This window comes from Heteronotia binoei, chromosome 20 (assembly GCF_032191835.1).
Source record: "Heteronotia binoei isolate CCM8104 ecotype False Entrance Well chromosome 20, APGP_CSIRO_Hbin_v1, whole genome shotgun sequence".
In the NCBI taxonomy this organism is placed as follows: domain Eukaryota; kingdom Metazoa; phylum Chordata; class Lepidosauria; order Squamata; family Gekkonidae; genus Heteronotia; species Heteronotia binoei.
In genome coordinates this window covers 524,875-552,845 of record NC_083242.1, presented here as the reverse complement: position 1 = coordinate 552,845, position 27,971 = coordinate 524,875, and the positions used below count along the sequence as shown (strand labels likewise).

The 27,971-nt window shown below is 56.5% G+C and overlaps 3 protein-coding genes across 3 annotated transcripts; 2 read left to right on the top strand and 1 right to left on the bottom strand.

Annotated features, from left to right (window-relative positions):
* Positions 1 to 278: 278 nt before the first annotated feature.
* UBFD1 (ubiquitin family domain containing 1) lies at positions 279 to 8,369 on the bottom strand. Its single transcript, XM_060260852.1, has 7 exons — positions 8,342 to 8,369; positions 7,933 to 8,232; positions 7,208 to 7,416; positions 5,299 to 5,364; positions 5,056 to 5,161; positions 2,423 to 2,505; positions 279 to 680 (listed from the first exon to the last, which is right to left on the bottom strand). The coding sequence occupies exons 1-7, from the start codon at positions 8,367 to 8,369 to the stop codon at positions 570 to 572; spliced, it is 903 nt and encodes a 300-aa protein (XP_060116835.1). The 3' UTR covers positions 279 to 569.
* Positions 8,370 to 8,548: 179 nt separating this feature from the next.
* Positions 8,549 to 16,639, top strand: EARS2 (glutamyl-tRNA synthetase 2, mitochondrial). The gene is made up of 9 exons (XM_060260697.1): positions 8,549 to 8,651; positions 9,620 to 9,775; positions 10,441 to 10,630; positions 10,806 to 11,278; positions 11,521 to 11,629; positions 12,712 to 12,865; positions 13,487 to 13,617; positions 13,779 to 13,914; positions 16,318 to 16,639. Exons 1-9 carry the CDS (start codon positions 8,585 to 8,587, stop codon positions 16,399 to 16,401), a joined length of 1,500 nt encoding a protein of 499 aa, XP_060116680.1. The 5' UTR covers positions 8,549 to 8,584; the 3' UTR covers positions 16,402 to 16,639.
* Positions 16,640 to 17,413: 774 nt separating this feature from the next.
* On the top strand, positions 17,414 to 25,830 carry GGA2 (golgi associated, gamma adaptin ear containing, ARF binding protein 2). The gene is made up of 15 exons (XM_060260696.1): positions 17,414 to 17,481; positions 18,243 to 18,327; positions 18,614 to 18,689; positions 19,277 to 19,375; positions 19,903 to 20,026; positions 20,517 to 20,617; positions 21,802 to 21,882; positions 21,966 to 22,115; positions 22,341 to 22,422; positions 22,679 to 22,783; positions 22,868 to 23,026; positions 23,921 to 24,040; positions 24,199 to 24,368; positions 25,135 to 25,245; positions 25,559 to 25,830. Exons 1-15 carry the CDS (start codon positions 17,445 to 17,447, stop codon positions 25,667 to 25,669), a joined length of 1,611 nt encoding a protein of 536 aa, XP_060116679.1. The 5' UTR covers positions 17,414 to 17,444; the 3' UTR covers positions 25,670 to 25,830.
* The last annotated feature ends 2,141 nt before the right edge of the window (positions 25,831 to 27,971 follow it).

The following is a 27,971-nucleotide window of genomic DNA, read 5'->3' as shown; positions in this document are numbered from 1 at the left end:
CAGAAGATATGGCTTATGAAACGCCCACGTCTGCATACTGCTTTAAAAGATTCCTTGCAATGTTGGAAGAAGGAGAGAGAGCAACAAACTTATTCCTCAGACTCCCGGCCACAAGCACTGATAGCTCGAAAAGAAACCCTAAAAGAAGTCCAGTCATGGGAAGAGTATGAAAAGATCGGCCTCTTCTCCGAGATCGGTAGAAAATTCCTCCGCGGGGTCTCCTGCAGAAACTGCACCCCGGCTGGGCTGTGTTCAGCAAACTGTATTACACACACTGGTTTGTGAATTAAGATTTATTGATTTCCATCATATCTGGTTTTTTTCATTTTTTGTTTAAAGTAGGGTGGAAGCCGCCTGCAGAAAAAGAGGGCTGCTGTTGCACTTTTTAAGTTAAAAATAAACTAATGGCGAGAGATTCCCCACCTCTGGCGTCGTCCTCCTCCTCCTCCCGGGCCTCTTCCAGATCGTGTTGGTGTAAGAAGTTCCAGGACCACAACCCACGCCCAGGCCTCTCCCAGCAGTGTCCTTTCGGTTCGAGTCAGTCTGCAGTGCCAGAGGTGAGCGTGCCTTCAAAAATACTGCCACTTCCCCAGCACCGTGTCTTTGATTGCGTCGACGTATTGGGTCGGCACCCAGTAGACCCAGTAGTAAGAGGCTTCGGTGGGACCCAGCTGGAAGGCCTGGGAGGGGAGGAAGAGAAGGTCAGCGCCAAAGCCCTTCAGAGGGCGGTGGGGGGGGGGGGACATTAAACAACTAATTGCTTGCAAGTTTAAATTCAGCTTCTCTGCAACGGCTCTCCCCCACCTTTCAGGATCCTTGCCACTGATACGTTATGTGTACTTCTGTAATATTTTTTTTAAAGGCTCAGGTGCCCAAGCCCACAACAACTGCCGCTGCAGTTTAAGGCACACATTTTGTTCTCTTGACCAGGAGAGTTTACAGACTCCTGCTCTTAGCAAAGTGTAGAAACCCCATCATCCAAACGGTTCAGGAAGCCTTTATTTGCTAACAGGATTTCTGTCCTGCTTTTCCAAACTGATTGGCTGAAATTACTGAAGATGGCCTGAAATTACAACTGTAAAAGTACTGACAGCTAGATGAGAACTGCATGCCCAGGGAAATGCTGACTGCCAGCAATTTTTCTCCAGGCCAGAGATCCTGGAGGGTTTTTCTTGCCATCTTCTGGGCATGGAGCAGGGGCTGCTGGGGGTGCGTGGGGGATGTAGTTGTGCCCTGTGCAAGGTGCTGGACTAGATGATCTTGGAGTTCCTTCCAACTCCATGCTTCTGTGAACAAGCTGGAACTTACTCCTGGCCAGGCAGAGGTTCTCTGGGGCAGCAGGAAGGCAGGCCAGGGACCGGGAGCGCCATCTGACACAGCCATCACCTTAGAAAACCAGACGGCTGCACTGGTTTGGAGTGCTTTTGCCCAGCATGAGCCAGTGTGTTGAACTGCGTTTGTTCCTGGGTCAGTCAGATCTAGCCACAGCGACCATAACTTAGTTGCATCCAGACTGGACTACTGCAATTTGCCTTACGTAGGGCCACCCTTGAAGAGTGTTCAGAGGCTGCAGCTAATGCAGAATGTGTGGCTAGACTGCTGATAGGGACCAACTATCAGAAGCACTTTGGCCCCAATATTACAGCAATTATGCTACTGCTCACCTGCTCCTGAGCCCCAATTCAAGGTGTGGGTTTTGAAGCCCTACAGGGCAATTGAAGGCTGTCTTCTCCTGTGTGTTCCAGCCCAGGAGTTCAGATCCCCAGGAGAGGTCCTCCTCAATCAAAGAAGCTCATCCAGCGGGCACATGAGGAGAGAGGGCCTTTCCAGGGGCACAGTTAAGGAACCATCTCCCCAGGGACTTGTGGCTGGCTCCCCCCACTTTCAGTCTTTAGGAAGCAGCTGAGGAGGGTTTTATTCAAGGCTACACTGGCTTACGTTTACCAGAAGTCTGCAGTTGTGATTTTTAATTCTGGTGCATTTTATTTCATGTGTTTCATCTACGTTTGTAAGCCACCTTGAGCTCCACAGGAAGGAAAAGCACCTTCCAAATGTTTTTTTAAAAATAAATAAAACACACTAATTTACAAAGCAGCAGCAAGCAAGCACCTCGGTCACAGAGCCTCAGTCTAGCGGCAGCTTCCTTGGGGCCCGAGTGCCAGCTGATGGAAGAGTACTGGTGGATAAAGCCCCCTCCCACCCCCACCCCCCCAAAAAAGACCCCTGCCCACCTGCTGTACCTCTGTTGGTAGGGAGCTGAGGTTGGGTTGAGGTCAAAGGCAGGGCCTATTCCTTCTATAGGAAACAGGGCAGGAAAGGACTAGACTTCCGGGAACATGACACAAGAAGTCGCCAGCACCACGAGGCCCCTTCACCATTTGCACTCAGTGCCCCCTGCCGCGCGCAGTGTGACGATGCTTACCATCATGTGATATTCTTCGTGTCCTTCGATAGGCTCACTCACCACATTCTTGATGGACCCCATGGGCAGTTTTTCTGTTCTCTCTAGATGCAAATAAGAAGGCTCTTATCATTCCATCAGTCAGCGGCTGCAAAGGCCTCCGTTGCCACCCTCCCCTGTCCAGAGCCAGGGCGGGGAGAGAAGAGGGGCTCCCAAGCCATCACGAGGGCCAGCTCACTGCCAGAGTCCACAGGAGACTTTGCACATTTTAAAAATCAATAACTTCCCACTATGACACAGAACAAAACCTCCAACTATGTCCTCCTGACAGTCCCATCAATCAAAGAAGCTCTTCCAGTGGCTAAACCCCTCGAACCCCATTACTTTCCAGTCTGTGCTCTTGCAGAGCCTTCGGAATACATGCCTTCAAAGCGTGGCCTGAGATAGCAAGTGGGGAGAAAATGCAGCCACACTGGCAGGCAGGAGGGAAAAGGGGGGCAGGTTATTATTCGTCCAAGGTCTGAACCAGAGGAGTTTCTGTTTGAGATCCCCTGACAAAGCGTGTGGGGAAACGTGCTGGGATCTAAAAGGCCAAATGAACTCCTCTGCCCTGCTCCTTGTTCTTCTTTTTCCTCCTGAGAGACCAAACTGCATTAGGCAGGAATTTCTTTGCAAGAAAGGGCCAAACATTCAAAATGGAAGCGGTACGGAGGTGTAACAACAAGCAAGAAGGGAGAAAAACGAGTGCAGCCTTGACAGAATTAAAAAAAAATATTATTCCACCAAGTGCAGCCTGATCTCAAAAGAGAATCCTGCTCCGCTTATCTCCTGGCTAGCAGTGACCCCCTGCCCTAAAACCCACAGAGGCCTCTAGCTGAGACATGTGAGGCTGGGTGAAAGAGGCCCTTTTGCCAAAGGAACTGGCAAACCATCTCTGTGCAAAGCCTGCTGAAGTGCTGAGGCAGCAGGCTGAGCACTGAAAGATCTACAGGAGAAAAGGATCATCGCTGTGATCAGGAGGAGGACCACAAACAGCTGAGACAGTCAGCTAGGTCTGGCAGGCTCTCTGGCATCTCCCAGCTCTATGGCTGCGACTCCTATTGCCCCCCTCCACACTCAAAGCAGCATGACCGGCTGCTCTCTTGAGGACACAGGCTGCCCTTCCAGTTCCCCCCCTCTGATGAACGAGGGCCTGTGGAGCTGCCGGGCCTGCCCTGCTCTTTACGCAGTGCAAACACAGCGGGCAGAAATCCAGAGATGGCAAAGAGGTGTTGAAACTCTGTGGAGCTGCAAAAAACAGAGCGGAGAAGGAAAGGCACAGAGTGGCCCAGAGCTCAGTGCTGCTTCCAGTTCTTTGGTCCTGCCCACGCTGCTCCTGCTCCATCCAGTTTCTCCAGTGAGCACCTGGAACTGGGAATGGAGAGGCCAGGGCCACTCACCACCCTTGCTCAGCTCCTCAGGCTGCCGCGGTTTCCCCCCAAACTAAACTGCAGTGGGGCTGCATCTAACCGCTCTTCCTGGGGTAGAGATCTGTCCCCTTCTCACTCGTCTGTGGGCAAGAACTGTCCCGACTCCACAATAAACTACTCCTTGGATGATAACAGATGGGCATTGTGGGTGGACTGGAGGCGTTCCAAATCAGGCCGGCTGAAAAAGAGCCATCCTGAAGCCTCCACACGCTCCCTGGTGAGGCAGCCCTATCCTGTCTGGGGGGTGGCCTGGCATGATCCGAAAGTGGCCGCCTCAGAAGCTGGACCGCTCTCTCCCCCTCCCCTCCCCAACAAGTTAAACGCTCAAGCACTCCGGGCAGTTGTTGTTGTTTTTTAAATGGAAGCGGCTTGGGGCAGCTTGGCAGTTTTACATGCCAAGGCGCCTCACTTGTGCCCTTGCAGATGGTGAGGAGGTGACTGGTGTACAGCTTAAAGATCTGCTACCACTTCCAAACTGGTAGCTTTTTGAGCTGCTCTCCGGAGGCTGGAGGACAGGGGGAGTATGGGATGGGGGCAGGCAGCAGATGTGGTTATTTGCAGGGCTTTTTTTGTAGCAGGAACTCCTTTGCATATTAGGTCACACACCCCTGATGTAGCCAATCTTCCAAGAGCTTACAGGGCTCTTCTTACAGGGCCTACTGTAAGCTCCAAGAGGATTGGCTACTTCAGGGGTCTGTGGTCTAATATGCAAAGGAGTTCCTGCTACAAAAAAAGGCCTGGTCGTTTGGAGGGATTTTTCTGGCAATTTCAGAGGGGTGTCTGAGTCAGCCCCTTGTGTGACCTTTGTATAGCAAGACGCAAGGAGCAGAGCACTGATGGTACTTCAAATACTCTTTACCAATGTACAAAAAAACAAAGACCAAATGACAGTTCAGATAGCCAGAGGACCAATGCTTTTGGTTTTCTTAGCTGCATGTGCCTTTTTGCACACTTTCATGTTTTGTTCAAATTACAAACAAGCAAAACAACAAATTTTCTGGAAGGGGGTAAAATGTGAAGCACCTGTTGTCTTCCAAAAACATGCCTCCAGAATGTAAACTGTGGGGGTGTCAACTTTTTAATTAAAAAAAAAAAACTAAATTAACGCCCTGTCTTTTTGGATCACCAAGGCAGCTAACAAATCAAAATATGCATAATAAAAACCACATCTTAAAAAAACATTACCTTTAGTACCAATCCAGAGCTGATCTTGTTCGAGTTTAAAGGTGAGTCGCACTTTCCCACCTGACTTGTTGTACATACCCGACAAAGGAACAGTTGGCAGGCGCTCCTGAAGAGGAGAAAACCAAAAAGTTTGTTTCAGCAGAAAAACGGAGAGAGCTCTCTGTGTATGCACAAGGAAGAAGAGTTTCAGGGACAGCCTCAGGCACTTACCTGCCTTGAGAACAACAACGCTCACTTGCTCACCTGTACACCTTTGACAGAAGGCATCACGTCATCCGGTTTGCCTTTATCCAACACTTTCCTGTGTTGCTGTGACAAAGCAGAAACCACACATGACTCAACATGACAGAAGCTTAGAAGGATTTCCCTTCTGCCCATTTGCTGGGACTTCAAAAGGCTAGGCAGACGCACAATAAGCAGCTTGTTATGAATCATGCTTCTATAAAATAACCCAAACAACCTGGATGCTGAACAAGAAATAAACAGGCCTATCAACCTCCCCTCCCCCTTAGTGTCTTGGTAGTAAAGAATTAAAACACATTTCATAAAATTTTCACTGAAGTTTTAAACATGTTAAAAACACACTTTTTAGAAACAGTAACTTGAGATCCAACCTCATAATGGGTAACAGACAGAGCTTAATCAATATTTGTGCACAAATATTAGTGCATTTTCAGGAAAACTTAAGTGTAACTGAAATCCAAATGCACAATTGGGCCAATTGTTAGCAGAACTGTGTAAATGAAAGTGTCAAAAGCAGTAATATTTGGCTTCAAAAGCAGTGTGCGTATATATGTATGCAGTTCAATTGTGACTATAAGCAGGCAAACTTAACGCATTCTACACAGATGTGCCCTTGAAGTCAACTCAGAAATTCCAGCCAATACAGCTCAGAGTATGCATTTTACACACAGTCTGCAGTCACTCTATTGGCTCCCCATCAGTTACCAAATTCAAAGAGAAATACTGACTGCCAGATCAAAGGCAGCTCACATTTACAAAGCAATCTCTCCTCCTATGTTCTACTGCAACAGCTTTGTTTGTCTTCTGGGGGTCCCACCCTAAAAAAATGCAAGACCAACAACTGTTTAATTCTTAACTGTTTTATTGTGTGATTTTAACTGTTTTGCTGTGTTGTCACCTACCCTGAGTCCATCTTGGGAAAGGGCGGACTATAAATTCACAAAATAAAAAAATAAACTGCCAGTATAGATGAACCTTCTGTTGCAGCCCCAACTTCTAGAATGGCCTGCCAAAGGATAGCAGGAGGACTCCCATGCTACTATCTGTCTGCAAACAAAACTGTTCCAGAAAGTACATCTATTCACAAAACAGAGCGACACTACAACAGAACGGTTCTGGAAGGCAGGGGTTTTGTTTGTTTACAAACAATGGGACTGTAGACTAGACTGCTATGGATAACTTATGTTATCTGTTAGCTCTATGTACATACACTTCCTCCACATTGCCTATTACTTGCAATACCATTTTCTCCACTGCTTAACGTATATCTAATTATTTTCTGCTTTGCTTTAAATTTCTGTAACTTTAGTTTAATCACATAATTTATTAGTTTTGGAGAACAGCCGTGCTGGTCTGCAGAAGAGTCGTTAGTTCTGAGTCAAGCAGGAACTTTGAGACCAGTAAGAGTTTCAGGGAATGACTGTGCAAGAATCTGATGAAGGGAACGCCGATTCTGGGAAGTTTTTATCCCGAACATCCTGCTGGTCTCTGAGGTGCCAAGAGACTCAAATCTGACCATTTATTAGAGATCACTTCCTGTTGACTGCATTGACTTTTGCTGCTTAAACCATCTTGGGTCTCAGTGAGAAAAGCAGACTACAAATCAACCAGACAAAGGGGATGGCCTGAGGTTCAGCGGAAGAACGCAAAAGATTGCTGAACCCCTGGAAATGATTTTGACCTTGGAAGATCAGTGGCTGACACAGGACAAAGTTGCTCAGCCTCACATGTTTAAGACAAGGAATCAAATAACACTGGGGCTCACTACCTTGACTGCTCCAGCGAGACCCAGTGGGTTACAAGCTAATGTTACAATCAAAGCGGCAGTCAGGCTTTCCAAACTATCAACATTGCATTCCGATCTACATGTCTTTGACCAGAACCAGGTAGGTTAAGAGCCGCCACTCACCTTTTGCCTGCAGAGGGGCTCCTTTTTGGTCTCTTCTGACTTTACCTCCTGCTGTGCAGCGTCCTTCGGTATGCTGACTGCTAAGACATCATTGATGGTGGAACCCACCACCATGATTTTGGCGCCATTGATTACTTTGATTTCCCGCAGCGTCTTCTCCTCTGGCAGAAGCCCTTTGAACATGACCTTTTGCATTGTGGGAGGAAGGCCTGCACCAGGAGAAATTAAGAAAACAACAACCTGCTTTTAGCTCAGACAAGGTTTTCCCACTTCTAGAGGAAGCAGTGGTGGCTCAAAGCATAAACAGCTACAAGAGGGATTATGTAAATGTTTGGAGCAGAGACCCATGAGTGGCTCTTAGCCAGAAGGTATCGATGGAACACTCTATCTGGGGTAGCGACACTCTGTGTTCTTGGCGCTTGTGGGGAAAGCGAGGAAGGACTTCTGGGGTTCTAGCCCTGCTGGGGCTCTGGGGCCCCCACTAGTCAGCAAGTGTGAGTCCCTCGCACATGGAATTTCCTGCCGCAGGAGGCGGGGGCAGCTTCAAGAGGAGACTGCAAAAGCATCTGGAGCAGAGGTCCATGGGTGGCTTGTGGCCACAAGGTGTGGGGGGAACACTCTGGGGCAGGGATGCTCGGGGGGCAAGAGCGGGAGGGCTTCTGGCACAGTGTTGGCCTAATTCCTCGTGCCTGGGAGGCCTCGCGAGGGGCACCGGCCTGACCCACCCGTCAGCGAGTGGATCTTCTGCTTGAGGTCGGCGCCGGTGCTGTCCAGCGGGAACTGGACGTCGTACTTGTTCTTGTTCCAGATGACCTTCAGCTCCACCAGCTCCTTCTCCAGCTCGGGCGGGTCTCCGCCGTTGCTGACCGCGGCCTGGGCGGACGAGGAGGAAGGCTGGGGCGGCGCGCTGTCGGGCTCCTCCGCCGCCGCCGCCTCCTGCGCCGAAGAGGGCCCCGCCTCGCCCTCCGCCCGGCTGCCCAGCGGCGGGTTCTGCGCCTCCGGCTCCATGCCGGCCTCCTCCGAGTCTGCGCGGGGAGAGAAGCAGAGCGCGTCAGGGCAGGGCCTCGCCGGGGCGGCCCCGCGGCTCCCCCCGCCCCTCCCGCCCGCCCTCCCGCCCCCCGGCCTGAGCCGCACCGGGAGAGGCAGACGCGGCGGCGGCCATGATGATTGTGTACAAGCCGCCCGCGGGGGGTGCCGGGAAAAAAGGCGCCTCGCTTGGCCCTCGCCGGCCGCCGTCGCCCGGCCCGCTCGCCCTCAGGGGCGGGACTCCCCTCCGCGGCCACGCCCCCTCCCTGGCACCGCCCCGCCCCGCGGGGGACAGCGGTAGAGTGCGCCTGCGCGGGGAGGCTCCGCCTGTCAGTCGGCAGAGCTGCAACCATGGGGCTCCCTCCCGCCGCCGCCTCCGCTCTGGCTTGCCGGGTGAGGTTCGCCCCCAGCCCCACAGGTGAGCACGGGGAGGAAACACAGGTGCAACCCCTCTGCCCGGCCACCCTGGACCTCCCCGGAGGGCTCCCACTGCTCAGCCTCCAGGACCCCCAAGCAGAGGGGGTGGCCCTCGCCTGCCTCTGCCCAGAGACCCTGGACCTCCCTGGAGGTCTCCCACTGCTCAGCCTCCAGGACCCCCAAACAGAGGGGGTGGCCCTCGCCTGCCTCTGCCCAGCGACCCCAGAGGGCTCCCACTGCTCAGCCTCCAAGACCCCCAAGCAGAGGGGGTGGCCCTCGCCTGCCTCTGCCCAGCGACCCCGGAGGGCTCCCACTGCTCAGCCTCCAGGACCCCCAAGCAGAGGGGGTGGCCCTCGCCTGCCTCTGCCCAGCGACCCCGGAGGGCTCCCACTGCTCAGCCTCCAGGACCCCCAAGCAGAGGGGGTGGCCCTCGCCTGCCTCTGCCCAGCGACCCCGGAGGGCTCCCACTGCTCAGCCTCCAGGACCCCCAAGCAGAGGGGGTGGCCCTCGCCTGCCTCTGCCCAGCGACCCCGGAGGGCTCCCACTGCTCAGCCTCCAGGACCCCCAAGCAGAGGGGGTGGCCCTCGCCTGCCTCTGCCCAGCGACCCCGGAGGGCTCCCACTGCTCAGCCTCCAAGACCCCCAAGCAGAGCGGGTGGCCCTCGCCTGCCTCTGCCCAGCGACCCTGGACCTCCCTGGAGGTCTCCCATCCAAGCACTAACCTGGGCTGGCCCTTCTTAGCTTCTCTGCTCTGAGGAGATCAGGCTGTCCTGGAGCATCCAGGTCAGAGCAAGAGCAGTTCAGAAATGGCTTGCCACGGTCGGGCATGTGTTTGTCCTCGATTGCATTTTGTGCCCCCAGCGGCCCTGCCAGAGTGAGAGAGAGACTGGCCCCGAAGTGCCCCGCAGCCCCAATTTCCCCGGGCTCAGCCGTGCCACACTGCCTTTGTGACTCTGTCTCTTTGGCACAGGTTTCCTGCACCTGGGGGGCCTGCGGACGGCTTTGTACAACTACATCTTTGCCAAAAAGCATGGAGGCCGCTTCATCCTGAGGCTGGAAGACACTGACCAGAGCCGGCTGGTGCCTGGAGCAGCTGAGGGGATTGAGGACATGCTGCAGTGGGCAGGTGACCTTGGCTGGCGGGAAGCCTCGAAATGAGTAGCCCTGCAGCTCAGAGCAGGGATCTCTTAGAGGGAGAAGAGGCAGGAAAGCTCCCACCTGTGGCTGGCTTCGACCTCTTCCTCTGTGGTGTTCCCAGATCATCTAGGTTCCCTTGTAAGTGAAACCCAAACCCAGCAGCCTCTTCCTCTGCACTGGGCCAGAGCTGCTCCCAGAGAGGAGAAAGAGGAGCCTGCCCTCTGCCCCTCTGCTCTTAGCCACGGGGAGGGAAGCCACTGCCCCCAAGTACAGGAAGCAGCACCCTTCCCTGTGACCAGCCGCCTCTCTCTGCCACGCTGACCCACTGGGAGTGCCTGGCTTGCTGCCACTCACCCAAAAGGAAGCTGGCAGGTCCTGTGTGGCTGCCCACAAAAGCTCTTGAGGTGGGCATCTCACACCTGCGCACGGGTTCTTGTGTGGATGGCTGGGACTCCTGCTCAGTGCTTGATTTGGCAGGAGGCGAGAGTCTTCACTGGCCTCCAGCAGCAGTAGGCAGTTCGGGAGGGGGGGGGGGGAGTCATAACCAAAGTGAGCAGTAGGAGGGGAGAGGGACGGGCCTGCTTGCCTCAGCTGGAGGAGGCTGGCACCCTCTGCTTCGTGTCCCTCCCCTCAGCCCCGGTCCTCTCCTGCCAGGCATCCCCCCAGATGAGAGCCCTCGCTGCGGCGGGCCTGCCGCCCCCTACCTGCAGTCTCAGAGGCTCCCGCTGTACAGAGAAGCCGTTGAGCAGCTGCTGGAGAAGGGAGCCGCCTACCGCTGCTTCTGCACCCCTCAGCGCCTGGAGCTGCTGAAAAAGGCTGCGCTGCGGAACCAGGAAACACCCCGGTAAGGGCTTATGGCCTGGCAGAATGTCTTGGGTGAGCCAGCTGGGTCCCTGGGGGGGGGGGGGGGGCTGCAGGGGAGCATGTGCCAGCTGCTTTGAGGCTGCTCCAGGGGGCTGGAAGTGGTGCAGCCCCTCGCAGTCCTGTCTGAGCATCTCCGCCGATTTCTCGGCCTGCAGGTATGACAACAGGTGCCGTCACCTGAGCCCCAAGCAGGTGGCTGAGAAGGTCACGCAGGGGGCCGACTGTGTGGTGCGTTTCCGCCTGGAGGAGGGGTCCGAGCCCTTCCACGACCTGGTGTACGGCTGGAGCAAGCACGAGGTGGCCCGTGTGGAGGGTGACCCCGTGATCCTGAAGAGCGACGGCTTCCCCACGTACCACTTGGCGAACGTGGTGGATGACCACCTCATGGGGATCAGCCACGTGCTGCGTGGGGCGGAGTGGCTGATCTCCACCTCCAAGCACCTGCTGCTGTACCGGGCCTTCGGCTGGGACCCGCCTCGCTTCGCCCACCTCCCCCTGCTCCTCAACGCGGACGGCAGCAAGCTCTCCAAGCGGCAGGGCCACGTCTTCGTGGAGCACTTGGCTCAGGATGGCTATTTGCCGGCAGCTCTGCTGGACATCATTACCAACTGTGGCTCGGGGTTTGCAGGTGGGAATTCTCTGCAGGAGAGGAAGGGCCGCGGGGAGGAAGCCTCTTCCACAGGGGCCGGGTTCCTCTGAGCGTGGCCTGTGGATCACTTGGAGCTTGCAGAGGGCGTCTTGCTCCTCCGGCCTGTGGTGGCCTCTTCTCTCCGGTCCACTCCCAAGCAGCGGAGGCTGGGCCTCAGAGGCTGCCCTTGGAATGGCAAGTTCTCTTGAAGGAACTCGGGGGACTTGCTGCTTTCTCCCCAGAGAACCGGATGGGAAGGACGCTGGAGGAGCTGGTGGCCGAGTTCGACGTGGGCAGGATCGAGAAGTACTCTGCCCTCCTGGATCTGGAGAAGCTGGGCGAGTTCAACAGGTAGAGCAGATGTGCTGGGCAGGTTGCAAACCTCTCCTGTCGCATCGTTAATTCTGAGTGGCCTGCATGAGCTTCAAATCACCTTCCAGGCTGCCTTCCTGTGTTTTGTGATTTAGGGCCCCGTTCCACCGGCCCTCCTCCATAGGAGCCTGCCTTTTCTGCAGCCTCCTCCTTCATGGAAGCCCCCCTCCTCATTTCCTTTCCCTGTTCTCTTTCCAGAGCAGCCAGGACCCCAGCTTGGGAGGGGGGGGGGTAGTCAGTGAATGAGCTGCTACTGGCCCCACTGAACGCCGTCTTGAGTTATCTTCATGATCCTTGTGGATCTCATATTGCTGCCGTGTTTTTAAAGCCTTTTTGGTTGCTTACTTAAGAACCTGACAGAAGCCATGTTGGATCAGGCCTATGACCTATCCAGTCCCACACTCAGTGTCACACAGCTGCCCAAACCCAGGTGCCATCAGGAGGCCCAGAAGCCCTCCCACTGTTGCCCCCCAAGCTCCAAGAAGACAGAGCACCCCTGCCCCAGACATAAGACCATAAGAGAAGCCATCTTGGATCAGGCCAATGGCCATCCAGTCCAACACTTTGTGTCACACAATGGCCCAAAACCAGGTGACATCATGTGCACCAGTGGGGCCAGAACTCCAAAAGCTGTCCCACCAAGAATACAGAGCATCCCTGCCCCAGACAGTGCTCCATCTAGACCTTCAGGCTAAAAGCCACTGAGAGACTTCTGCTCCGGATGTTTCTCCAATTCCCTCTTGAGAGCTGTCTGTGCTTGTAGCCACCACCACTTCCTGCAGCAGTGAATGACTCCTTGGGTGAAGAGCAATCTTCCCTCTAAGTTGTGGAGTCTTGTGAGCAAAAATTCTCCTCCATGAGCTGCTGCCATTAAAGTTATTGTGCTCCGGGGCCATTTTTCCAGAGCAAAGACAAAAAGATGTGAGCTGAGGCTAAAAATATGTGAGCTAGCTCACGCTAACTCAGCTTAGAGGGAACACTGGTGAAGAGTATTTCCTGAATATGTTTGGCCGTGTCAGCCTGGGATTACTGAGGTTCCGGCGGGCTCTGTGATTACCCAGAATCCACCTGGCCCAGCAGATCCGGGACGAGAGGAGACGGCCGGCTTTGGTGGCGGAAGTGCAGGCGTCTGTGGAGCGGGCCTTTGGGGAGCAGCTGGTGGACAGAGGGGTTCTCGAGAAGGCTTACGTAGAGCAGGTGCTTCTGCTGAGGAGGGTAAGTCGGATCGGGGAAGGGCTGGGGGCTCTGCCGAAGGCTGTCTGGGTTCTGCCTTCACCTCCCCATTGGCCCGAGCACCCTGCAGGCTGCCGTGGGGGGGATCCCCTCTGCTGGACAAGCACTTCCCCTGCTCAGACTCTCTCTGGACTCTCGGTCTACTGCAGGACTCCTCACAAACTTTCTTTGGCATCTGGCAGATTTTTTTTTTAAGTGGGTGGGGCCAGGTGTTGCTTTTTGCCCAGCAGGGCTTCTCATTGGCTGTGCACGTTAAAAAAACCCATCCACCATGGCTTTGGGCAGCAGCTGTCACTGCAGCCCAAGGATCCCCTTTGCATGATGACTGAAGAGCCACTGTGTGTAAGCAAGGAAACGCTTTAAAGTCCTCCATTGATTTAAGGCCTGCTGTTAAGCAGAGCTACTGCCTGGAGTGTCAAAGAGGCGCAGCAAAAGTTACAGAGATCCTCAGTCCCTGATCTTTAGTGATTGGCTCCCCCTCCTGTGGCAGCCATTTTGTGGCTGGCTCCGCCTCCCATGGCAGCCATTTTGGCTCACCGCCCTGTGTCAGAATTCCAAAGGCGCCCCCAGTCTCCAAAAGGCTGCCTGTCCTTCCTCTACCAGGGTCACATCAGCCGTCTCCGGGATCTGGTGTCCCCCCAACACGCTTTCCTGTGGATCCGGCCCATGGTGTCTCACGAGGAGCTGCAAGCCATTTCCCCGGAGGCAGAGGAGATAGGCCGACTGGTCCTGGAGTGAGTTGGTGCAGCCCCCCCCCCTTTCTGAGAAGGGGGTTCTCTCACAGTGCTCCTTGCCGTGGCACAGCCCCCTCCCCCTCACCTGGCGACTGTTCCATTTGCCCGCATGAGGCTGGGCGCTGCCTTGTGGTGAACGGCATGTGCTTTCTCTCCCGAAGGTTGCTAGATCAGCCGGTTGCCACCCTGACCATTGAGGAGCTTGGCCGAGAGCTGCGGCAGCTGCCGGAGCGGGTTCAAGCCACCAAGTACAGCGCCATGATGAAGCTCCTCCGTGTGGCCCTGAGTGGCCAGCAGGTGAGGATCTGGCCCAGACCTTCCCTGCCTGAAGCGACCGACCACACTGTGAGCTGCGCTCGAGTGGGGCCACGGTCACGGTTGGCCTGGGCTGTGTTTGAGTAACTGCCTCTTTGGGTGGAAATTAGGTAACCAAAAGCGTGCTCGGAAGGTGTGCCCAGATCTGGGCTGTGCCATCTTTCCAGTCCTGGGCGCATGAGAGTGAGCGGCCTCTCATGGGCACTGCTGTGAAGGCTGCCTGGAAAGTCAGCCAGGCCCCTGGTTCTCCGGCATAAGAAAGCCCCCTGCCCACACACTAACCCTAATGAAGTCCTATGAGATGGCAGTCAAGGCCACAAAGAAAACATACTTTGCGGCTAAGATTGCATCTGCAACTTCGCACCCGGCACAACTGTTCAATACAATTCGGACCCTTATAACTCTGCCACAAGGCAGACCAAATTCTAAAGAATTGGAGATTGGCTGTGAGGCTTTTGCGAACTTTTTTGCAGATAAGGTCGCATCGCTCCGCCACGACGTTCCCACCATATTGGAGACAGTATGGGAACCTGAGGCTCCGTGCCTGTCTTCAGAGTGTGTCCGGGATGGTTTCAGCGCTCTCAGTCTGGAGGAAGTTGACAGGATTCTCGCATCTGCTCGCCCTACAACTTGTAATCTGGACCCCTGCCCCTCCTGGCTTGTTAAAGCTTGCCAGAGGGAGCTCAGATATCCTGTACGGGATATCATAAACAGATCCCTGATGGAAGGGCATTTTCCAGCACCTCTAAAAGAGGCTGTGGTCCGCCCTCTACTGAAGAAACCAACTCTAGACCCGGCCGAATTGACACACTATCGGCTGGTTTCGAATTTACCCTTTTTGGGTAAACTCATTGAGAGGGCAGTGGCGTTGCAGTTGCAGAGTTTTCTGGAGGATGCTTCCGTTCTCGACCCCCATCAGTCCGGTTTCCGTCCAGGTCATGGGACGGAGACGGTGCTGGTCGCTCTGATGGATGACCTCCAGCGGCATCTGGATCGAGGCGGCTCGGCGGTGCTGGTGTTGTTGGACCTATCGGCGGCGTTCGATACGGTCGACCACCGGCTGCTGACTTGCCATCTCACCGACGTGGGGATTCAGGGGTTGGCCTTACAGTGACTCTCCTCGTTCCTTGATGGTCGGGGACAAAGGGTGGCAATTGGGGGTGAGCTGTCCCAGAGGCACGTGCTGGATTGTGGGGTGCCTCAGGGGGCAGTTCTTTCCCCAATGTTGTTCAACATCTACATGCGCCCCCTTGCCCAGATTGCCCGGAGGCATGGGCTGGGTTGCCACCAGTACGCTGATGACACCCAGCTCTATCTACTCATGGACGGCCGGCCCGACTGTGTCCCAGAAAACCTGGACCGGGCATTACAAGCCGTGGCTAGATGGCTTAGGCTGAGTAGGCTGAAACTAAATCCAGCGAAGACAGAGGACCTTTGCTTGGGTCGCCGCGGTCTGGGGGGGGAAATTCCCCTTCCAGCCCCTGACGGTGTGCCACTGACAATGGTGCACAGAGTCAGGAGCTTGGGGGTACTACTTGAGCCTGCCTTAACTATGGAGGCCCAGGTAGCAGCCACTGCTAAGTCCGCTTTTTTTCATCTTCGGCGGGCGAGGCAGTTGGCTCCCTTCCTGGAGCGGGACGATCTAGCAACAGTGATCCATGCAACGGTCACCTCAAGGTTGGATTACTGTAATGCCCTCTACATGGGGCTGCCCCTGTGTCGAACCCGGAAGTTGCAGCTAGTGCAAAACCCCGCCGCTCGGCTGCTACTAGGGCTCTCTAGATGGGAGCACATTCAGCCGGGCCTCCGGAGACTGCACTGGCTGCCAGTAATATACCGAGTCCGGTACAAGGTGCTGGTTATTACCTTTAAAGCCCTATATGGTCTAGGACCTGCCTACCTTAGGGGCCGTCTCTTCCCATATGTTCCCCAGAGAGTACTGCGTTCTGGCTCCCAAAATCTGCTCGTAATCCCCGGGCCAAAGGAGGCCTGGTTGAAGTCAACCAGGGACAGGGCCTTCTCAATAACAGCCCCTTGCTGGTGGAACCAGTTACCGGAAGAGGTCAAGGCCCTGCGGGATATTGGCCTCTAAGACAGTCCTCTTCCGGTTGGGCTATAACTGACCGGCACCAAACCCACCAAAACTACCAAAATACTGAAGGAAGTTGATAGATAGCGTAGTGCTGGATTGATGTACTGATTTTAATGTATTTTAATGTTTTAATCTCTTAATTATATAAATTGTTATTGTATTTAAAATTTGAATTTTATTGTTAGAATCTCTGTGTTGTAAGCCGCTCTGAGCCCGCTTCGGTGGGTTAGGGCGGGATATAAATCAAATAAGATAAATTAAAAAAAATTAAAAAAAACCCTGGTCTGTTTTAGCAAGGACCCAGCATTGCCGAAATGATGGTCTCCTTGGGACACAGAGAGACGCGGACACGGATCCGAAGAGCCTTGTGCAGCTGACCCGTCCTTTGGGGGAAGGAGACACAGCAGACCCTGCTCTCTCTCTCGGGGGGGCAGTCCTGTGATGCTCAAAGACGTTGGCAACTCTTGCGAGCTGTTGTGGTGGAGCTGGACACATCCTGCAAGAAGGGGTGCTGGATTTCAGAACTGGAAGAAACCGTTACTTCATACAATCTCCTGGGTTGTTGGTTCCATTTTTAGCCTGATGCGGCTGTAATAAAAAGTAGACTCAATATAATGTGGCCGGGTTTGGTGGTCCCTCTCTGCAGGGAGGGTGGGGACAGGAGGCCACAGGTGAAGAGGCCAAATGGGGGTGGGGGGGGAGAAGGTTTTGAGCCTGGCCTTGGGCTGTGGGGTTAGGGAAGAGGGGGACTGGGCTCTGCCCCGATGCTGTTCCACCTCCTCCCTCTTGGGCTTCCTGTTTTTCTACCCCACTAATTCTGCTTGGGAAAGACAAACGGTGGGAAAAGACAGGGTCCTCCCCCCCCCCCCCCACAACTGGGCTGGTCTCCTGTGTGGCAAACCCCAAGAGCAGCAGTTCACTGCCTGCCCCCCCCCCCCCCCCCAGGTGCTGTCCAGCAGGCCTGCCCTTCCAGGAAAGGGCTTCAGAGGCTCAGCCAGAGTTGCCCCCTCTGGGGCGGGGGGGGGGGGGAGAGCAGTGCTGGAGCTGGAGGGCTGCAGCCTTGGGGAGGCTGTTTTGGGAGGCACCAGCTTTGCAGCCTGGCATCCAGTGCCTCTCCCCAAAATACCCCCCCCCAAAGTTTCAAGAGGGGTGGGGGAGGAGTTCTATGGGCCTGCACCCTTCACTATCCCAGCTGGGGGGAGGCCTTTCGAGGGGGCGTGGTCCCACCCCCGAAGCCCCCAGAGGTTTCTTGGACGGGACTTGCCCATCCCGGGCCAAGGCCAGAGCAGGGGCTGGGGGGGGGGGCGGCGTCCGGGCCGCTCCTCCTCCTCCTCCTCACGTGGCTGCTGCCCCGAAGGGGCGGGCCGGGCCGGGGCGGCTTCCTGGTTGGGGCGGCCGCGGCCGGAGGGTGTGCGGGGCCATGGCGGGGGCGGCGGGGCCGCTGGAGCTGCTGCTGCGTGAGTGGCGAGGGAGGGGAGAAGACACGCGTCCTCCCGGGCGGCGCCTTCCCACGTTCCGGGCTGCCAGCGGCCCGCGCTGGGGGGGAGGCGAGCTACGGGGACCCCCCTCCTTCCCTCCCTGCAGGGGGGCAGACAGCAGAGGCCGCCTGGGGTGGGGGGGGGCCGCTCCGGCCAGCCCCCGGTCCCGCCTTCCTGCGGGCAGACTAGACCCCCGAGGTCTCTGCCCCGCCTGGGCGTCCCGGGCCGCTTCGGCTTGCTCCTCCGGCCCTCGCGGGGCCATGCCCTGCACTGCCCTGCACAAAGGCGGCCGGGGGTGTTTCTGCTTTGACTCCTGGGAAGTTCCTGGAATCCTAAGAGTTGGAAGGGGCCCTCGGGGTCATCTAGACCAACCCTCTGCGCAATGCAGAACGGTCACAAGGGCCTTCATTATGTCCAGGGATCCGCCCACCCCCACCCCCAGGAGGGCCTGCTGCTCACAGCCTGCCGGAGCCCCGACGAAGCCTGAAGCCGGCTGACCCACAGGACACGGGGAGGAGGCGGCTCTGGGGGTGTGAACTTCCCCAGTGGGGGGTTCTGAGCAGTCTCCAGCCCCCCCCCCTGCTTCCAAGGGGAATGCCCCACTTCCCCTGACTCCTCCGGCAGAGGATTTGCATGGCGCTTGGTCACCCTTTGCTCTTCTGAGGCTGCTTGGGGTGGGGGCAGCTCTCCGTGGGTCTGGCCTGGCTCCATCTGACTCCTGGGTCTTCTGCCCTCGACAGACACAGCCACGGACCCCAGTAAGACCAAGCCCGACTGGGAAGGCATCCAGAGGTTTTGCGACCAGGTCAATGCAGATGCGGAAGGGTAAGAAAGTGTGACATCAGTTGAGGGGGGGGGGCAGTTCAGCTGCAGAGCTGGCATTCAAGGGCCAGCAATAATGCAGGCGGCAAAGAGTGCTTCTGAGCATAGCCTGAGTGCCCTGCAGCAGGAGTCCCCTGAGATTTGGGGGGGGGGGACAGAGGGCCCCATAGGGTGGAACCAGGGAGCTGGGCTTCAGCCTCTGCCCCTCTTGAGGCCTGCCGGTGGCCCGCTGCTGTGAACACCACCAAGATGTCAATGTTCATTGCACCCCTCCTCTTGCCGCCCCCAGGCCCTGCGTCGCTCTGAGGCTGTTGGAACACAAGATCCAGTCCCCCCAGGAGGCAGAAGCCCTGCACGCCCTGACAGTAGGTGCCCCCCCCCCCCCGGGACTGAGGCTTGCTTGAGAGGGTGGGAGAGGGTGTGGCCAGCATCCTTGGGAGGGGTGTGTGTGTGTGTGTGCCCAGCTTGCAGGCCGGTGTGTGAAGCAGTGTGGGGGATCAGAGGGCTCCTGCTAGTCCGGTCCAGCAGGGCTGTGGCCCCAGCTTGGCTACAGTTCTAGCACTTTCCTCTGTGCCCCCAAGTGCTCTGCCGGCGGGGCTCACGCTTGGGTCAGGTCTTTGGATGCATCAAGTCCCCCAACTGGACTCCCTTGCCCTGCCCTGCCCTGCACCGGTCACCCTGCCCTGTCGGATTGGGGCCTAAGCTGGGGGCAGCTCTGATGTAGTCACAGTTGTGTGGGGGGGTGTTTTTTTGTCTCTGCTCCTCCCAGAAGCAGCCTCTTACAGGTCAGTCTGAGGTGCCTCATGCTAAGCTGACTGTGGGGTCTCTCATCTGGGGCGCTTCCTATGGGGGGTCCTGAGAAGGGATCTGCCCCCCACCCCACCCCCGTGCGGCAGAAGGAGCAGGGCTCCCCACAGAGGGCCACCCTGAGGGGTTTTCTCCCCACCTGCAGGTCCTGGAGATGTGTGTGGATAACTGTGGGGAAAATTTCCACATCGAAATGGGGAAGTTCCGGTTTCTCAACAGCCTCATCAAGGTCCTGTCTCCCAAGGTGGGAGGAAGAGAAAGACCAGGAGCCTGAAGAGGGGGAGGGGGATGGCTCCAGCCATGGGGGTGGGGGGGAGGAATCCAGGTATTCTTGGCAGAAGGTGGTGGGGTTGAACATATGAAGCTGCCCTCTACTGAATCAGACCTTTGGTCCATCAAAGTCAGTATAGTCTTCTCAGACTGGCAGCGGCTCTCCAGGGTCTCAAGCTGAGGTTTTTCACACCTATTTGCCTGGACCCTTTTTTGGAGATGCCAGGGATTGAACCTGGGACCTTCTGCTTCCCAAGCAGATGCTCTACCACTGAGCCACCGTCCCTTCCCTCCCTCCAAAAACACCTTCCTCAAACCTTGCAGGGCCAGGTAGAAATGGTGGGGCGGGGGGAGAGAGCTTCTGTTTTTAGAAAAGGAGTCTTGAAGAGCCTCATGAAGGCTGCCAGTTCTCCTGCGTCTTTTGCGCCCCGTGTTGAGGGTGCCCTGCAGAGAGGGAGGGGCCCAGGCTGACTCTGCTGCTCTCTGCTTCGGGCTTTCCAGTACCTGGGCGAGTGGTCGGCGGAAAGCGTCAAGTCTCGGATCATCCAGAACCTCTTCAGCTGGACTGTGTGGTTTCCTCAGGAAGTGAAAATCCGCGACGCTTACCAGATGCTGAAGAAACGAGGTTTCCCGCCCAGCCTTCTCAGAATCACGTGCCCCCCCCCCCCCAAGTCACCAGCCTGAGCTTCTGGCGGGCCCTTTCCTGGTGTGGCGGCGGGGGGGGGGGGGGAGGGCATCAGCTGCTCAGCTCAGGCCTTGTGCCCCTGGGCTCTGGGGATTATGGAAGGGAAATCTAGGGACGCATTTCAGCTGCATGCGCTTAATGCAGAACACGGAGCATTTCCCCTCTTTCTTTTCCTGTGAATGCAAAGGAACGGTGCCTGCAGGAGGGGGGAAATTGCCTGTTTAGTCTAGCTGGCTCCGGGCTGATGGGCTCGCAGGCTGGTTGCCCTGCCCAGCTCTCTGCTACTGCTGCTTTGGGAATGCCCCCCCCGGGTGCCCCACTGCAGGCTCCTTCTCAAAAGCCCCTTTGACAGAGCTGCAGGTTTTTTGGGGGGAGGGGGGCACCCAGTCCCGGAGGGCAGCAACCAACAGCCCCTTCTGGTGCCCTCTAGGAATTGTGAGGCAGGACCCCAGACTCCTGGAAGACAGGATTGTGCCGCCCCCTCCGAGACCGGCGGGCTCCATCTTTGATGCTGAGGATGAGAAGTCCCAGGTAAACCTGCGGGGGGGGGGGGGGGCAGAAGCCTTTCCAGAGCCTTCCAGGGCCCTGTGGGGGTTTTCAGAGGGACGGGGGTCATTATTCCTAATGTTTAGATGGAAACTTTAGATAGATTTAATTTCTACCTGCAGGTTCTGGTCTGATAAGAACATGAGAGAATCAGGCCAATGGCCCATCCAGTCCAACACTCTGTGTCACACAGTGGCCAAAAGTTTTTATATATATACACACACACACTGTGGCTAATAGCCACTGATGGACCTCTGCTCCATATTTTTATCTAACCCCCTCTTGAAGCTGGCTTTGCTTGTAGCTGCCACCACCTCCTGTGGCAGTGAATTCCACATGTTAATCACCCTTTGGGTGAAGAAGGACTTCCTTTTATCCGTTTTAACCTGTCTGCTCAGCAATTTCATTGAATGCCCACGAGTTCTTGTATTGTGAGAAAGGGAGAAAAGTACTTCTTTCTCTACTTTCACCATCCCATGCATTATCTTGTAAACCTCTATCGTGTCACCCCACAGTTGACATTTCTCCAAGCTAAAGAGCCCCAACCGTTTCAACCTTTCTTCATAGGGAAAGTGCTCCAGCCCTTTAATAATTCTAGTTGCCCTTCTCTGCACTTTCTCCAATGCTATAATATCCTTTTTGAGGTGCGGCGACCAGAACTGCACACAGTACTCCAGATGAGACCGCACCATCAATTTATACAGGGGCATTATGATACTGGCTGATTTGTTTTCAATTCCCTTCCTAATAATTCTCAGCTTGGCGTTGGCCTTCTTTATTGCAATTTCACACTGTCTTGACATTTTCAGTGAGTTATTTACCATGACCCCAAGATCTCTCTCTTGGTCAGTCTCTGCCAGTTCACACCCCATCAACTTGTATTTGTAGCTGGGATTCTTGGCCCCAATGTGCATTACTTTGCACTTGGCCACATTGAACCTCATCTGCCACGTTGACGCCCACTCGCCGAGCCTCAACAGATCCCTTTGGAGTTCCTCACAATCCTCTCTGGTTCTCTCCGATCTTCTGGGGGCGGCAGAAAGGCACTCATCCGCTTGCTGATAAAAGTTTTTTTGGGGGGCTAGGAAGGGTGTGGCCGCGTGCCCGTCTGCTGCAGGGCTGGCATTCCCCCGTGGCCCTGGGCTCACTTCGCTCCCTCTTTGGTGCAGAGGCTGGTGAGGCTCCTCCAGAGCAAGAACCCGGAAGACCTGCAGGCCGCCAACCGCCTGATCAAGGGGCTGATCAAAGAGGTGGGTCTCCCCCTTGGACTCCCCCCCCCCCACCGCCCTGGGTTTTCCCTGGGGAGCCACCTAAGCCTGCAGGGCTCTTCCAGGAGCAGGAGAAATCAGCGAAGGTGACCCGACGCACAAACGCCCTCAAGGAAGCCCACAGCCATGGCAAGGCCCTGGAGGAGATGCTGAGCCGCTGTCCTGCACAAGGCAAGGGGGGCGGCGTGACCCATGCTGAGTGGCAAGACCTTCAGGTAGACCCTCTGGGGTGCTGGTAGCATAGCTCCTGCATGCAGAGCCTTCTTCCCTGCTGGGGAGTGGCCCCTGTGCATGGCCTGGGGGAGAGGCTGCTGCTGAGTGGGTGGCCACCGAAGCCCCTTGCCGCTCTAGGAAGCTGCATTTTGCCTGGCTCTGTGGTTGGGTGGCTTCTGTTTTCGGGGAGGCGGGACTTCTTCTTCTTTGGCTCTCTCCTTCCTCAGGACCTGCAGGCCAAGTGTGAGAAGCTGAAGCCCCTGCTGTTCCGCGTGGCCAGCGAGACTCTGGAGGACGAGGCGGCTTTGGGTAGCCGGGGGCGGGGGGGGCTGGGAAGTGGCCAAGAGGAAGCCCCATGAGTCAGACCTGGCCCCACAACCAAGAAGTCCCTGCCCAGACTGAACTCCATTTGCAAATGCTTCTCTTGGGAAGCCTCTGAGGAAGCCAGGCTCGCTACGTAGGGCAAAGCGTTGGCTTTCTGAGGTGCCCGTTTATGAACTGAGCTGGCAGGTGGGGGGTGGGGTCACTCCTCTCTCTCTCTCTCTCTCTCTGTCTGCTCCCGCAGCCGAGATTCTGCAGGCAAATGACCGCCTTGCTCGGGCACTTGGGTTGTGCAAGGCGGTGGTGGGCACAGGCAGGAGCCCTGCAGCCGGAGCCATGGATGCACCAGGTGGGTATCCCAGGAAGGCAAACAGGTGGTGAGGGTGAGCCTTCAGCCTCTTCCTCCCTGGCATGGCCACCTGGTTTCTTCCAGCAGGGCCCCTGTCCCCTGCAGACCCTGCTGGGAGCTCCTCCCTCATCGACTTCTCTGAGCTGGACTCTGCCTTTGGTGCTCCCGGGTCCTTTCTGGAAAAGGCAAAGAGCAAGCCCTCCCCCTCCCCCCACTCTCTGGATGAAGAGCTGGTGTCCTTAGGTGAGTGCCAGGGGCGGGGGGCACCTCCTATGGAGGGTGGGGCAGGAGAGGGTCCAGCAGCCATGGCATGGGTGAGAACAGGCCCTTGCTAGGCACCAGGGCTCTGGCAGTGCCCGATTAGTGGGCATGAGTTCTGCCAGGACTCCTCTGCGGGGGTCATCCAATCCGCTCTTCCTGGGCAGGGAGCAAAATGGAACCTGGAGTCTTGTGTTCAGTTTTGGGCACCACATTTTAAGAAGGATATAGACAAGCTGGAACAGGTCCAGAGGAGGGCGATGAAGATGGTGAGGGGTCTGGAGACCAAGTCCTATGAGGAAAGGTTGAAGGAGCTGGACATGTTTAGCCTGGAGAGGAGGCGGCTGAGAGGTGATAGGATCACCATCTTCAAGTACTTGAAGGGCTGTCATCTAGAGGATGGCGTGGAGTTGTTTTCTGTGGCTCCAGAACGTCGGACCAGAACCGATGAGTTGAAATTAAATCAAAAGTTTCCAGCTCAACATGAGGAAGAACTTCCTGCCCGTTAGAGCGATTCCTCAGTGGAACAGGCTTTCTCGGGAGGTGGTGGGTTCTCCTTCCTTGGAGGTTTTTAAACAGAGGCTAGATGGCCATCTGACAGCAATGATGATCCTGTGAATTTAGGGGGAGGGGTTTGTGAGTTTCCTGCATTGTGCAGGGGGTTGGACTAGATGACCCCGAAGGTCCCTTCCACCTCTAGGATTCTGTTGTTCTATCCTGAGCCTCAGAGGGACTTCTGTGGGCCCTTCCGCAGTGGTGGAGGGAGGGAGGGGCGGTGGGGGGGAAGGAGGCAGCTGGGCAGGCCTTGGAAAGAGCAGCGGGGAAGGGACACCCCTTGCTGGGAGTCGAGAAGCCACCTCCAACCTCACTCCCCCTCAGGTCTTCCCGACAGCCCTGTGGGGGAGACTGCATTCCTCAGTGGGCACCCTGGAGCGACCCCCCCAGCTCCCTCCAGCATCTTGGCTGATCTTTTTATCCCTCTGGAATCCATCAAGCTGAGTGAGTGCGGGGTGTGTGTGCGGGATCTGGGGCTCCCCTTTGTGGGGGAAAGGCTGGGTCATCGGTGTTGCTGGGGAGGGGAGTCATGGGTGCCCTCTTTGCCCCCGCCTCCCCATGCCTCTCTCCCCTGCTGACAGCCCCGCTTCTTGCCCCGGCAGGCCCCATTCCCCCTGTCACTGTCTATGAACGGGACGGCCTGAAGGCCCTGCTGCACTTCTCCAGGGAGCTGGTGCCCGGCCAGCCGGCTGCCCGCGTGCTGGTCTTCTCTCTCCTGAGCACATCTCCTCACCTCACCCAACAGGTGGTGTTTCAGGCCGCTGTGCCAAAGGTGAGTGGCCTCCAGACAGCCAGTGCCTCAGACTTGGCTTTTCTGAAACTCTGGCTGGCACCCAGAAGCCAAGAATCCTCTGGTGACCTTCCAAGTCCGAGGCTCCCTCTGGACAGCTCGGGACAGTCTTGTGGCCTCCTAGAGCGCTTGTGGGAACTTCTGCCACCCGTTTCAGCTCTAGGCTTTACCTAGGGGCAGAAAGAGAAGAAGAAGACTGCAGATTTATACCCCGCCCTTCTCCCTGGATCAGAGTGTCAGAGGGGCCTACAATCTCCTTTATCTTCCTCCCCCACAACAGACACCCTGTGAGGTGGGTGGGGCTGGAGAGGGCTCTCCCAGAAGCTGCCCTTTCAGGGACAACTCCTGAGAGAGCTATGGCTGACCCAAGGCCATTCCAGCAGCTGCGAATAGAGGAGTGGGGAATCAAACCAGGTTCTCCTGGATAAGAGTCTGCACACTTAACCGCTATGGCTGACCCAAGGCCATTCCAGCAGGTGCAAGTGGAGGAGGGGTGAATCAAACCCGGTTGGTTCTCCCAGATAAGAGTCCACGCATTCAGCCGCCACACCAAACTGGCACACTTAAGCACTACACCAAAGAGGTGGAGGTCCCCAAGCCCCGGGCTGAGGGGTGGGTGGGCAGAGGGGATGCCCTTTGCTCATGGCACGTGGCAGGTTCACGGCAGGCCTGAGGCCTAGCCTCCCCTCTGGGCAGTTTCCCCTGACTCTCCGTGTCTCCTCCCCTTTCCCCTCCCCTCCCTGCCCAGGCCATGGCAATCAAGCTTCAGCCAGCCACAGGCTCCACCCTGCTGGCCTTCAACCCGCTGCTGCCCCCAGCGGTCATTTCCCAAGTGCTGCTCGTGGCCAACCCTGTGAAGGTAGGAGGGGCCTGGGAGTGGGCGGGGCAAGCCTCCTCCCCAGAGCTGCCCAGGGAGGCCTCGATGAGGCTGGAGCCCCTCTGGCAGACCGGGCCCTTGGGGAAGGTGGGCTGCAGGGCCAGAATCCATGCGTGGTTTCAGCCACTGCCAATGGGCAGAGGCCTGGCCCTGGAGCAGACTCTGAAGAAGCGCTTGGCCTAGGCAGGGGGTTTTCTGGAGTGACTGCTGCTTGCACAGTGCGAGAAGGAAGCTTTGGGGAGGGGGCCAAAGGGATGTGGTGGAGCCCCCTGACTGCCCTTCTCTCTCCCCCCAGGTGCCTCTGCGACTGAAGTACAGGCTGCTCTACACCCAGAACCAGCAGCCCCACTGCGAAGAGGGGGAGGTGGCCGATTTCCCCAATGCGGAGCTGTGGGGTGGGAATTGAAGATGAGGCAGGAGTGGGGGGGGGGGCAGCTTGCCCTGAGCTTTCTGGAAGGGGCCAAGACCACCCGCATCTTGACTCCTGAGCACCCAGATAGGATTTAGTTGGCCTTCTCTTTCTGCGAATCAATCCGCACCTTTTTGAATAAAGATATTTAATAAAAATGTGTAGACTTTATAGACTGCGAGGGGGAGGCTCTTTCTCGAATGATCCTGAAGGGGCCTGACGTCAGCAGGCTTAGGCGGGAACATTACCTAGCTGTGAAACCAGCTGTTCTGGGGGCAGAGTAAGCACCCTGGGGCCCTTTTTGTTGGAACCTTTTATCATCTGCTACCAAAATGTTAGAAAATTCCTTTTTCAATTCAGAGGTTTGGAGTGTCAGTAATTGGAGTCGAGGCTTAAGCTTATCAAAAGAAATAAAGTTTACTAGAAAACATCAGGATAGGGTACTTGGAATAAAACAGAAAAACAATCTAGCTTACCAGCTAGTCTATTTATGTCTTACTACATGGCTACGTTCTTTGTCTCCACGTTCTTCTCCCCCAAAGGCATTTCACCAGGAAGAAGAGCAATAAAACTTGCATACAAGATCAAAGCATTTCACACCTAACATCCTCTCTGACCAATGTTGTGTTCTCATCTTTTGCGGGCAAAGTAAGAACCATCCCACAATTGAGTTTAGGTCACAATACATCACTTCCTCTATCAGGTAAACAAACAGTTAACTATATAATGGCTGGAATGTACATAGCTTGTATTCCAACACTTTTCCCTTGGGGTCACGGGAGCAGAGGGGGCAGCCCCAGGCAGTGGACGTTCTAGGACAGCTTTTGTCCACTATCTGCACACTGGTGCTTGGGCACAGTTGCTTGTGCTGGCTTGCCAGGCTCACCCAGGAAGGGCCCTGGGAGCAGGACGGGGGTGGGGGACTCCACTACCCTCAGAGACCCCCTGGCTTTGGGGCTTCCTCGTCCCCCCCCCCCACATTGCTGCTGTTCCCACCAGCCCCCCTGCCCCCCTTCTCTGTACAGACTTGACTGGCATGAACTGCAAAGGTTGGCACACTGCCTCCCTGGCCATTTCTACAAGGCTTGTGCGGGTTAACCCCCGGGAGGGTCCTGTGCCAGGTTTCTCGGCCACCCCAGATCTGCTGTCCTGCCCAGGGAAAGGCAAAGAAACCCACAGGGACTGGCAGGAGCTGTGAAGAGGGAGGGGATCACCCAGGGGGATGCGCCTCTTGGGGAGGGGAGAACAAATACATGGTGAGGCTGCAGCTCAGATCTAGGAGCGCAAGCGGGAACCGGCTCAGCCAAGCAGTGTCAGCCAGAGACTCATGCAGGGGTCCTCCCGACACCAGCTCTGCTTAAGGCGGGGCTGCTAAAGCGGCAAGAAACATTCCAAACTCTGCAGGAGTCCAAAGGAATCTGCCCCCCCCCCCAGGGCTGTTTCTTCTGCTTCACACGAATTTCTGGAGCGCCAAGAGGAGGACGAGGCTGCCCGCTGCATCTCTGCAGGAGCGCCCGCCTGATGCCACAGCCGCGAGGTCCCTTCCTCCCCCGCCCTGAAGGAGGCGCTGCAGAGGACGAAGGATTCCCATTGGCCGAAAGCAACAGCGGCACGACAAGCGGGCAACCACGGGACGAATCGCGTCATTGAGTAGGCGGGGCCTGTGAGCCCATTGGGCCAATCGCAGGCGAAAGCGGGGGAGTTCCCGGAAGTCTCCGGGGGAAGGGGTGTGAAGCTGCGGAAGGCGGAGCTCCGGCGGGCACAGCCGCCCTCAGTCAAGATGGCGGCCACCTGGGTGGGCTGACGACGCGTCAAGCGGGGCGAGGTGGGGGATTGCGCGTGCGCGCAGGTGAGCTCCGGGACCCCCGGTAGAGGTGGGGGCGGGCACGAGCAAGGGGGGGCGCTGCAGGTCTGTCCCCCTTAGAAGGCAAGCCGTGCAGCAGGGCTCCCCCGGGCAGGTCGATGGAGCCTCCTTGTCCCGAGGCAGTCTACCCGCAGGGGCAGGGAAGATGCTGCTGGCGGGAAACCAGCGCGTAGGGCGTGTGGGGGCCAGTGCTGCTGGCTGTGCTGCCTTTCTCTTGGAGGGGGCTTTGTTTGTGAAGGGGGAGGGACGGTGGCTCGATGGTAGAGCATCTGCTTGGCAAGCAGGAGGTCCCAGGTTCAATCCCTGGCATCTCCAACTCAAAAGGGTCCAGGCAAGTAGGCGTGAAAAACCTCAGCTTGAGACCCTGGAGAGCCGCTGCCAATCTGAGAAGACAAGACTGACTTTAGAGAGGGACAGTGGCTCAGTGGCAGAGCA